The following is a 12,603-nucleotide window of genomic DNA, read 5'->3' as shown; positions in this document are numbered from 1 at the left end:
GACCAAGTTCTCTAAGGAGCTCTATACTTGTGATAATGGCGCGACCCATACCAATCTCCTCAAGCTCCTCACAAATAAAGTCTTGGGTGACATTAACGAAGCTTTGTGTCACGAGTTTACGGAGAAGGAAAATAAGTGATGCACTCTGTTCGGTCCGCCAAAGGCCCCGAGATCGGATGGCTTCCCCGCTGTTTTTCCAGCTAAACTGGAAACTCTTGAAGGATGAAGTGGTGAGGGTAGTTAAAATATTACTTAAAGATGGCTCCATGTCGGAACAGGTTAACAAGATAAACGCCACACTTATCTAGAAGGCACAATTATAGAAACGTTGAAGGATTTCATACCAATCAGCCTTTGTAATGTAATTTATAAAGTGTTGTCATTGTCAATAAGTTGAGGCATTTCCTGGATGATCTAGCCGCAGATGTGAAATCTCTTTTGTGGTGGAAAGGATGATTACAAATAATATTTATTATTGCATTTGAGTGCTTTAACAAGATCTAACATAGAAAAGACACCCCCGGAACATTCATTATGCCTATAAGTTAGATCTGACAAGGCATTTGATCAAGTCGATTGACATTTCTTGAAGGTGCGCTGGCATTGGGACTCCTTTTCGAAAAGGAAAAAATATTGCACTAGCAATTTTTTTGTATAATCAGTCATATGCTCCAAGAGAAATATTTATCTATCTTTTCACCATAAGAGAAACAAGGAACCTATCAACTACTATACCACATGGTATATGTGGCAATCTATCTCTAAAAGTATAGACATAAAAGGCTGCTATGTACTTATTTTAGTGAAGAAAAACTTTTTTTATTTTCCCGGTGAAGAAAAAAAAACTATCCTGTACTACTACTTTAGAACTCGAGAGCAACTAGTTTGCTAGGGCTCCTTCGGGAGCCTCCCAACGATCACTTGCGGGTGTGCTGAGAGCGCGCCACTTGGCGTGCTCTCAATCTCCGCCACGTGTCGCGCTCTGTGCGCTCCTTTTGGATTTTGTTTTTTTACTTTTTCACACGCGTTTTCGGCTTTTTAAACGGTTTTTTCGTTTTTTTGACTTTTTGGTTTTCCACCGGTTTTCTTTAGTTTTAGGACCAATTTTTTTAAAAATATTTTTGCGCGAGAAAACACGTTTTTTCTTCCGCGAGAGACACGGTTTTGCTTTCGCACGAGGCACGACCATGCCTCTCGAAAACAAAAAAAAACTTTTTTGTTTTTTTCCTTCCATGGAAGGCACAATTGTGCTTTCGTGAGAGGCATGACCGTGCCTCTCGCAAACGAAAAAAACATGTTTTCTGTTTTTTTTCTTTCGCGAGAGGCATAGTTTTGCTTACGCACATGCCTCTCGGAAACAAAAGTAACATTTTCTTTTTTTCTTTCGCGAGAGGTACATTTTTGCTTCCGTGAGAGGCACGATTGTGCTTTCGCGAAAAGCACGGCCGTGCCTCTCGGAAACGAAAAAAAAACGTGTTTTCTTGTTTTTTCCTTTGATGAGAGACACGGCCGTGCCTCTTTCGAAAAGGAAAAAGAAACGTGCTCCTGGTTTGGTTTTTTGTCTGATTTTTTTCGTGAAAAAAAGTTTGTCAAAACCTATCAACGTGGGATCTAGTTTTAAAAATCTCGACGTGAGGAATCTAATGACGAAAACGGTTTGAGATTTAGACACACGATTTAAAAGATAAAACATTTTAAATAAATGAATGTACGGTAAAAAGAAAAACTCACAGGTTGCGCGCATACGTCGCGTGTCACTTGTCGCAACCTGAGAAGGTTCTTTTTTGAGCATCTGTAGCTTTTATTAATGATCAAAGTTTAACGGGATACATATGATATTGGGCAAAACTGCTAGCCACACATGGCACCCAGAAGAAAGAGAGGAGGCCGCTTTGGCTAAAGCGTGAGCTTTAGTGTTGTGTTGCCTCGTTTCGTGGACTACCTAGATAACACTAAATAGATTTCTTCGTGCTCTGAACTCTTCCAGGATCACAGAATAACGACACGGACCACCTATCTCCAGATTTGCCACAACCTCCGCACAGTCCGACGCCACACATATGGACCGGAGATTGAGGTCTGATGCTAGCGTCAGTGGGAGTGATTTTGAAAGAAGTACTCTTTTTTTTTGAAAGGTACTCTTTTTTTTTTGAGATACTGAAAGAAGTACTCCTTAATTAGTGATTTCGTCCGAACTCTCTATTTGTTGGCAGGCCTAAATGGGCCAGTATCCACCTCCTAAAACGTTGCACAATTCTCTCGGTGGGCCCAAACAGCTCCTCATGCGCACAAAATGGGCCGGGCCGAGAGGCCATACGCCACCTACCGCGGGGCCGTTTTGCCTAAAAAAAAACCCTACCGCGGGGCAGTTTGGGGCAGCGCCGCGCACCTCGTGTCTTTTATTTTCAGTTTCCGCTCGCCCCCAATCGCTCACGTCACTCCGTCCGCGCGAGGAAGCGCCCCGTCGTGCTCCGCGACAGACCATCGCCGCCTCTCCGGGCGGCGGCGGACGCCAGCGCGGTGAGTACCCGGTCCGCCTCCCTTCCTCCCCGCTCCGCCCCGCCCCGCCACCCCCGCCCGACTCCCTCGACCCCGTCTATTAGCTCCCGCCGCCGCCAAATCCAAACATTCAAGCTAGATTTCGCGCAGCGGTGGTTCGCGGCGCCCTAGTCTCCGCGAGGGCGGTGGGTCTGGGGGCGATTCGTGCGCTGGTGTTCGGTAGCTTTGGGTTTGAGTCGTGGCTGTGCGGGCTTCGTGATTCAGCGTAGCGGTGGTTGATGGATTGGTTCGGGAGTTCGGTTTAGAAGAGGGGCCGTGGTTTCTAGGGTTTTGGTGGTTTGCTCATGCTAGATCAGGTAGTCGGGGCTCTGTATCTGGTTGATTCGGCTGATTGCCCAACTGGAAATCATAATTGCTTGCCATTGCCCCCTTAGCCCTTGGGCAAGCAAAGAAGTTCGGCTGATTTCAACTATAGATTGTGTGAGATGTGCTGTTCAAGTTTTGAGACGGCTTCATGGATAGTGCCAACTGCAGAAGTTGGTCACTGTCGGTAGCAAATTACAGAAACCTGTAGGATTGAAAATGGTACTAGTACATTGCTGATATTGCCAGCCAGATGTGTGCTCGTGTAAATTATTGTCATTCAGAACAAGTCATCTGTCTTGGCAGCAGTAGATCTGATTTTTAACGCACATTCATTGCTATATAGATGTGTGAATTGCTCTTAGGCGCGTACCATTCTGAAGATAACTTAGTATGAAGCTGTATTGGTAATGGAATGAATGTACTGGTTTTAATTTTTTTGAAGATGCAAAGTTAGCTATCAATGTTTGATAAGCTATATGTGATCAGTTCTTACAACCACAAATGTTGATTATACTTTGTGTACTTGCTGCAGGTGCTGGTTCATTTGTGCAACTACATATAGATCCATATTCTGTTGCGACTGCACTCTGCAAGAAGACAATTTTCCAAAGCCGTCTTCTTTTTTTTTACTAGAATATAAAATAATTTCTGGCCGCCATCAGATGGACAAAAGCAACACTTCTGGCTGTGCTGCTGAGGACATTATTGAGACTCGGAATTATGCAAACTCTAGCCTGAACCCTGAGGCCCTTAAGCATCAAAGTTTTCCTTTTCCATACACATCCCTGTCGGGGGAAAGGAAAAACTTCAAAAGGGCAGCTAACAGGGGAAAGAAAGGCTCCCGAGTATTGTCAAGTAGAACTTATCCTTTGAAGTCATCTGAGAGTACTGTCAGGGTTCTTCGTTCTAGATCAGTTGCAGATAAGTCACCTAGTGACGCTGTGCAAACTTCAACAGAAAGAGCCGCGAAGAAGCCACCTAGCGACTCTGTGGACACTCTAGTAAAACCAGCTGCTAAAAGAATAAAGAGGGATAGAGATAGACCCACAAAGGGTGGTCCGGACGATGAGTTATCGAAAATTCGTAAGCGAATTAGATACATTTTGAATCGGATGAACTATCACCAAAGTTTTCTTGAAGCATATGCCAGTGAAGGCTGGAAAAATCAAAGGTTCGCCACCTCTCTATTCATGTATTTGATTTGATTTGCTGGCGTCTTCTCCTGAATTCACCTTGCATTTGTAGCTAAAGTTTCATTTATTATTACCCCTTCCGTTCGTTCTGTAAGGTGTTTTAGTTAGCAAAATTTTCCATTGTAAGGTGCATTTATCTGTTTGCGCTGATCTTAGCCCCACTCGGTTGTTATCCCATCGTACTGCAGTTATTGCGCCATCCACACCGCCCCTCCTTCAACTCGTTGTTTCACATCCACGCGTGCATGCATGTTACTTCCTTATTCTGAATAGCTAGCTACAGCAAACAATTATGACTCTGGACACCATGCATGCATACTATTGCTTTACTCCTCTGGTCGTTTGATTGGATGGCCAATTAAACAGCTGCCGGAAATTAATGAACTAATACATGTTGTAGGCAGGGGTGAAATCCATAATACCCCTCTAAGCTCCTCCTTGGTCTTAGTGAAACAACTAATACACCTTACAAAGGGGAATGGAGGAAGCATTCACTTTTAGTTGAACTATTGCATAGGCGTATTTGGTGCTGTTGCTTCTTGAAACACTTATATTTATTTCATCTGTATATGTGTGAATTAATGAGCAACTTATAATACATATGGATCTGATTTACCGCTGTTAGTGTAATAATTCTGAACCGGTGCAGAAGTACAAAAAAAGGCTAATTTTTGTAATTACAAAATTAAAAGGTTCCTGAATTGGGCATTAAGCTAAAACACTGCCTTTTGTCGGTCTTTCTGATTTAATGTGCATTTAATCAACCATGAGTGTGCGAGGTTAGAAGTATAAAAGTGACAGGCTTACCATCTGTTCATTTCGTTTGAGAAATACACTCATGAGTCACGGGGTCTACATTCATGTAGCTCTCCATTGATTGCGCTGTGAGTCTCTTTGGTCGCTCTTTTTTTTGTGTTCAAAACAATTGGCAGAAGGGTATCCTATTGCACGCTTTATCATTTTATCTCTATTGATGTCTTTATGTCTTCAGATGTTATATTTCATTCATGTACATTTAAAATTTCTAAATGTGCCAGTTGTAATGAATGATTTAGGGTTCAGTTAAAAAACCTAGACCAACAGCACTAGCCCCTGTGGCATTTTAACTACGAAGAAACAACCCAGGCACACCTTGTGGAGCGCAAGGCTCGAACGCGGGTGGCGGGCTGGGCGCGCAGCCGACCGCGCGCTACTAGGCAACTAGTCCACACCCAGTTCCAATTTAGGGTTCAATTAAATTTATGTTCTTATTTGACTGGTTATTTCATCAGAGGCACATGAGCATGCTTTCTTTTTTTCTTTTTGGTTCGCATTCATTGTCAACAACACAGCTTCTTGGATGTTCTTAGTTTCGAATTCCTTGCAGCGTGAGTTGCAATATAGAAACATTATACTCACCCATACACAAACATGCAGTTTGGAAAAGATAAGGCCTGAGAAGGAGCTTGAACGAGCCAAGGCGGAGATCGTGCGGTGCAAATTAAGAATACGAGAAGCTTTCCAGAATCTTGATCATCTTCTAACTGTGGGGAAGCTTGAGGAATCTTTGTTTGATTCTGAAGGAAAGATATCTTCTGATGATGTATGTCAACACAATTCTCTTTTCTGATGTTGTGCTGTGTTATGCTTACCATTTTAATCACTGACCATTCTACCCATCTTGCAGATTGTTTGTGCCACTTGTAGTTTGCAAGACGTTACATTGAATAATGACATCATTCTCTGCGATGGAGCCTGCGACAGAGGGTTCCACCAGAATTGTCTAAACCCTCCTTTACTGACTAAAGATAGTAATATTTATTTTCTCAATTTCTTATGGTATCCAAGGTTCGCTATTTCTGGTGTTAATTCATTCATGTGATCATTCCCTTTGTAGTCCCTGAGGGAGAGGAAGGATGGCTTTGCCCTGCATGTGATTGCAAGATAGACTGTATAGAATTAATAAATGAACTCCAAGGGACAGATCTTGACATTAATGACTCTTGGGAGGTAACAGTTTCACTTTTGAGAATACTTGTTGTTTCAAGGCCAATGAATTTGAAATATATTCCACCATTATCCTACATTATTTTTGCAGAAAGTTTTTCCTGAGGCAGCTGCTGTGGCACACGGGCCTATGCAAAATGATGTAGCTGATCTTCCATCAGACGATTCAGAAGATGATGACTTCGACCCCAATATACCTGAAGAACATGTGGCTGGTCACGCAGAAGGATCATCAGAAGAGGATGGGGATGAAGGTTCAGACTCTGATGACTCAAATTTCATGACTTCTTCTGACAATTCAGAACACGTGAAGGAGAAAGAAAAAGTTGATGACCTTGGATTACCTTCTGAGGACTCGGAGGATGATGACTATGATCCAGCAGGTCCTGATTCAGATAAAGATATCAAAGAGAAGCAAGATGAGTCAGACTTCACATCGGACTCTGATGATTTCTGTGCTGAGATTATGAAGTCTTGTAGTAAGGATGAAGTTTCATCTGGTCCTAAGGTTGGAGGTCGTACTAATGATTTAGAAGGGGCCCCTGTTCGGCCAAACACATCAATGTCACATACCAAGGATCTTGAGATTGACCAAGATGTGATTTTACCGTCTACGAAACGGCAGGTTCAACGGTTGGACTACAAAAAACTTTATGATGTAAGCTCAACTTGCATGCATATTTTGGCATTAAATTTGCTTATGTTTCTGGCCTTGCAAACACCTTGGGTATTTTTTGTTGTTGTACTACCAGTGGGTGATAACTTTATTAAGGAAATATAGATAAATCCAATAGTTTCACTGAAGATTGAAAAAAACATTTATGGGGGTGGTTAACATGATTATAATGCGCTAACCATAACAGGACATGCATCCATACCCTGATAATTTAGCAATAGATGCATAGCCGGTCCAACATTTCTTGATTTTTGTTATTGCTTTAAGGCTGTGGAACACAAAAGAGCTTTTGAAGTGATGCTAAACTATTACCTCAACTAGGATTGTTGAGTAGTACTTAACTGTTAAGCAGAATGTGTTTTACTGGGCTATGAACCTGACATGTTTCTTAATGCTGAAATCAAAAGGATACTTATGGGGAAGCACCATCTGAATCAAGCGATGGTGATGACTGGTCTGGGAAGAGCACACTCAAAGAAGACAATGAAGAAGGAAATGAAGTGGATTCATTTGCACGCAAAAGCCCCAGGGGAACGCGAGTGGTGCATCCTGACGGTTTTCATGGTTTAGTGAATGAACAACATGCAGGGGGGCTTACCTCTGACGGCAGCAATAGTAAAGCTAAGAAAAGGCATTTTGGTCCAGTAATTAATGAGGTGAAGTGACACATTCCCATCTCTTCATAATAGGTGGTTTTATATTTATCAAAACCAGCGGGACAAGCTTAGCCAATTTGCATTGCTATCCAAAGTTTGATGTAATTGCTTACACCTCATTTTTCTTGCAGAGGCTAAATCAATATTTCACAACAGACCAATATCCTACCCGTGCTGTTAAAGAAAGCTTGGCGCAAGAATTAGGGCTGACATTCCGTCAGGTTCGTATGTCTTTGTTGCATGTGACTGTTGACTTGGCATTGAGCAAAATCTCACAATGGCTTCTGCTGTCAGGTTAACAAATGGTTTGAAAGTACACGTCACGCAAGAGCAGCTGCTATGAAAAATGGCGCTCAGCTAGAAAAGCATAGCAACAGTAGGAAGAAGAAGAGCTCAGACCAACCTAATGCATGTAAAGAGGAAGGTATCAGGCAAGATAGTCCAGTGAAACAAGAAACTGATGGTGGGCAGAGAGCTCATATGCCTCCAGAAAGCAGCCAAAGCTATACTAAAACCTCGGGATTGGCAGGCTGTCCAAAAAGTGAGTCCAGAGAGAACCATGAAAAGAATACCCCCTTGAAATATGTTGGAATGCCAACAGATGGCTCTGCAGAGGATCAAATTCTGGGGCTAGAACCTGAAGATGATGGTTCAGACTCTGATGACCCGAATTTTGCCATCCGTTCTGGAAATTCAGAACCTTCGAAAAATAGAGAGAAAGTTGATGACCTTGGGTTACCTTCTGCGTACTCTGAGGATGATGACTATGATTCTGATGAAGTTATCGAAATGATGCAATCAAGTTCAGATGAGTCAGACTCCAATGAATCAAATTTCACCACCTCTTCTGACAATCCAGAAGATGTGAAGGAGAAAGTTGATGACATTGGATTACCTTCCGAGGACTCCGAGGACGATGATTATGATCCAGCAGGTCCTGGTTCTCATGAAGATATTGGAAAGAATCAGTCAAGTTCAGATAAGTCACACTCTTCTGACAAATCAGAAAATAGGAAGACGAAAAGGAAAGCTGATGACCTTGGATTACCTTCTGAGGACTCGGAGGATGATGACTATGACCCAGCAAGTCCTGATTCAGATAAAGATATCGAAGAGAAGCAAGATGAGTCAGACTTCTCATCTGACTGTGATGATTTCTGTGTTGAGATTGCTAAATCTTGTTGTGGCCAGGAGGGAGTTCTATCAGGAGCTAAGGTTGGTGGAGACCGTACCGATGACTTGGAAGGAACGACTATTTGCGCTAATGCGGCCATTTCCAATCTCCCGTCCAAGGATCCTGAAATGGACCAATATGTTGTTTTACCAGTTTCAGCGAGACAGAAGGTTCAGTCTCCGGACAGCAAAAAACTCGCTGTAAGCCCCCAACTTGATTGTGTGCATATTTTAGCACATATTCTGATAATGTTTTTGTCCTTCATGAAAGCTTTTGGTATGTTTGTTTGCCTTGCTGTCAACTGGGAGAGTGATTACTTTATTCAGAAAATTTAAAAAGCCATCATGGGAATGCTCAACATGGTTTTGGAATATGAGCTTAGAGCATGGCAATAGTACAGCCAACTGGCTATATGATGTTGCCATTTCATCTATATAGCTATCATTTATAGTAAGGTTGGCTGTAAGAAGTATACTTTTTTCCACCTTCTCTCTTTCTCTTTCTTCATATTTATTTTAGTTGCCTAGGAGGACATGTAGAGGCAGTCTCTTGCATGAGAGCCTAAGCCCCTTACTTTTTCATGTCCCTCTCCTCCACATAGGCAAAATTGTCATGTAAGCGGGTTATAAGCCTGCTATTATACTTGCTCTTAGACATACATGGACAGCATGGTAATATAGTACCGGATACATAGCTTGTCTGTTTTGTCTTGAATTTAGTTATTGTGTTTAGCATTTATGCTGATACTAAACTATTGCCCTAAATTTTCTGTTTAGTGCTCCCTCTGCCTTAAGTATTATGTACAATTTGGTTATTATGTGCGCATACATGTGTGTTTCATTGGCTTATGAACTTGACATATTTCCTCTTCATGCTGAAACCGAAAGCAGGCTTATGGGAAAGCATCATCTGATTCGAGTTACGGTGAAGAGTTGTCGAAGAAATGCACACCTGAAAAGGACAATGGAAAAGAAAGTGAAGCAGGTTCTTTCGTGCGTCAGAGCAATGAATTCACTCCGCAAAGGTCTCAACAAAGCTTTCATGGTTCGGTGAATGGGCAAAATGCAGAAGAGCTGCTTACCCCTAACGGAAGCAGTACTACAGGTCAGAAGAGACAATATGGGCCAATAATTAATCAGGTACTATGGAGTTCTTTTTCCTATTATCATTAGTTGTATAGTTTAACGAGATAAACAAGTTTAACCAGTAAGATTTCTATCATAAGTTTGATTCATCCGCAAGCACTTCATTTTATTTTTTGCAGAGGCTACATGAGCAATTTAAAACAAATCAATATCCTAGCCGTGCTGTTAAAGAAAGCTTGGCACAAGAACTAGGTCTGACATTCCGTCAGGTTTGTACCTCTTTTTTTCATGAATTCCCATGCATGTACAGTTGCCTTGGCATTGAGCAAAACCCTCACTATGGTTTCTGCTAACAGGTCGAGAAATGGTTTGAAAGTAGGCGGCGTCACATAAGAGTAGCATCCAACAAAAGCAGCACCCATGTGGAAAACCATAGCACCAAGGAGAATCCTAATGTATGCAAAAGAGATGCTGTGAATGAGGATACGCCGTCGGGAAGTCTTAATGAAGGTATCACACAAGATGGTCCACTGAAACAAGACATTGGTGGTGGGCTGAGAACAAATGCCAGCCCTCCAAATAGCAGTCAAAGATATACTACCCCCTTGGTAAGGCGCCCAAAAGGTGAGTCCAGAGAGAATCATATGAAGAATACCTCCTCAAGCAGTGCTGGAAGGCCAAAAGGTAGCGATGCAGGGTATGCAGTTCTGGCTCTTGAAGCTTTGGATGAGAAAACAAGAAGCAAAATGCTGCAGGAGCTAAAGAAGAGGAAGATTGGCTGATAACGTTTCTAGCTAATGACTCTGAACTTGCAAGTCAGGCCATGATTTTGGCTCCTGCAAGTCAGCTAATTCTTTCTCTGAAATTAGTTACCCACATGGTGGGTGTCTTACTCTGGCGGGAGGCTTGGTTCGATAATATGGGACTCCCGGTAAGGATCCTTATACTCCTCCAGATCGCAAGTGATAATCTGAACAATCTTGAAGTGCCGTCGCAACAGCACACTGTTATGGTAGAAAATTGAAGACATTGAACGTTTGATCGTGCCTTGGGCGCTGTTGTCTCCTTAGATTATGCTCATGTGCTGTCATTGGTTGTGTACATTGTTGATAAGTGACTAGGTGGTTCAGTTTATCGTTCATATGCATTTTCGACAATGTCAGTGGATCTCCTTGGTACATGTTGTAATCTTCCCGTTTTTGCGGGAAATATATGTTGTACTGTTGGTAAGGAGTATATTTTGTACTGTTGGTAAGGAGTATATTCTTATTAAGACTTATTATCATGATTTTCTCTTGTCCAGTGTCTGCATCAGTTTTGACTTGCACTGGAAGCTACTACGTTTTGTCTGCATCAGTTTTGACTTGCACTGGAAGCTACTACGTTTTTGCTTCGACGCCTTACCCAATACTTCCATGATATATGCTTGTTGAATCATGCATGTACACCTGTTAAAACATCTTTTTCTTGTTGGTATGCTGATGAATACAGTAGGACACTGCCCAGTTTTAAAGTAATTAAAATGATCTTGGAAAAGTTTTGGTCCATTTTATAAAGGAAAAAGGGGGCTAGGATATTTGCAAGATGGTTTCCTCCTTAACCATGCGCGCAGAATCGACCGGAGCTGTCGCCGTCGCCGAACCAATACGCCATTGCATCTGGTCTCAGGGAATGTCTTTCAGCTCCAGGTAAAAGATGCCTTGCTAGGCCACTGGCCCTTTCCGATTGTCCAATGTTCCGAGTGACGATGCTTTCGTCCTCCCGGTGACCTATTCCCCTTTTCTCAAATGGAGGATGGTGGTGAGTCCCGCTCCACAAACTTCACAAGACACGGAATTCCGCCGCACCAGCCGACCAAAACAAAAGAAGCCGTCTTTCTCGACGTCGAAGCCGGTACATATCACGGCGCGGTAGGTCGTCGCAGACATCGAGATCATCAAAGTGAAGCCACCGAAACGACGCAAAAGATCGCAGCTCGCCACTCACACCAACGGCGTGCATGCCGCTCAGACGCTCAGTTGCTGCGGCCGGGTGCCATATTCATGTCGTTGTTGCTGCCCACTACTGCTGCTCCATTGGATTCTTCCATGCCTATGTTGACGCGGTGAAAGTGAAAGTGAAAGTGAAAGCGAAGCTGTAGCCGCGGTTGGTTTGGTTGGGTTGGGTCAGGCGAGTGGGATCGTATGCCTAGACTAGAAGACGAAGCCGGGTGGTGGATTTCTCATTTCTCCACCGCCCGGTAGGCATCAGGGAAAGGAAAGGGGGCATCCGCTGGCCTCTCCTGGTCCTCCTCCGTTTGCATGGTCCAAGCAGAGGAACAGACCAAACGAGCCAATAAATCCCTGGCAGATGCGTGATGGCCGTCCCGAGCACCACTAATACTAACTCAGGGGGGAGACGCGGGAAAGTGAAAGATAACAAGATTTGCCACGCAAAGTCTGTGCGGAGTAACCTCGCCGGCAATCAGTACGTACGTACCACCACCAGACGTCCAGACTGGAACGAACGATCATGCATGCACACGGCAGGAGAGACGGCATGGCAAGTCAGCCGGTCAGACGCGCCGGATGTGGACCGGGGATCTCTGGAAGGAACCGGCCGGTGATGGCCCGCCATGTGGTCGGCCAACTAACGAACAACAAACACTGGTCTGGTACACAGTTCCTCCTCCGTGAACACAGTAGTGGTGGCGACCGCATGACTTGCCTGACCGGTCTGGCGAGTGATCCCCGCCAGTCCCGGTGTGGACTGGACTGGACTGGACTGTGGCCACACGACAGTGCGTGTGGTCCATGGCGTGGCCAGGGAGGAGCTTCTTGCTCGGCGATGTTGAGATGGCCGGGTCCGGCTGCACACCTGCTGGTTTTCCGTCCTGGTTGCCGAAGAAGGTTTTGGTTGCCTCAAAGGCCCTGAACAAACCCACAGTGGATGGGCCACTGCGACTGCAGCACTAGGGATGATGCTTTCG

The 12,603-nt window shown here is 43.8% G+C and overlaps 1 protein-coding gene across 1 annotated transcript; it reads left to right on the top strand.

Moving 5' to 3' along the window:
• The first annotated feature begins 2,377 nt into the window (after window positions 1–2,377).
• On the top strand, window positions 2,378–10,871 carry LOC125524847 (uncharacterized). The gene is made up of 12 exons (XM_048689879.2): window positions 2,378–2,520; window positions 3,398–4,036; window positions 5,475–5,640; window positions 5,725–5,848; window positions 5,935–6,047; window positions 6,136–6,702; window positions 7,128–7,376; window positions 7,508–7,597; window positions 7,671–8,750; window positions 9,441–9,689; window positions 9,815–9,904; window positions 9,992–10,871. The coding sequence occupies exons 2-12, from the start codon at window positions 3,528–3,530 to the stop codon at window positions 10,415–10,417; spliced, it is 3,663 nt and encodes a 1,220-aa protein (XP_048545836.2). The 5' UTR covers window positions 2,378–2,520; window positions 3,398–3,527; the 3' UTR covers window positions 10,418–10,871.
• The last annotated feature ends 1,732 nt before the right edge of the window (window positions 10,872–12,603 follow it).

This window comes from Triticum urartu, chromosome 1A, assembly GCF_056163025.1.
Source record: "Triticum urartu cultivar PI428250 chromosome 1A, HENAU_Tu73, whole genome shotgun sequence".
NCBI lineage: Eukaryota > Viridiplantae > Streptophyta > Magnoliopsida > Poales > Poaceae > Triticum > Triticum urartu.
Note: the sequence above shows the minus strand (reverse complement) of the source record. Positions and strands in the feature narration are given on the sequence as shown.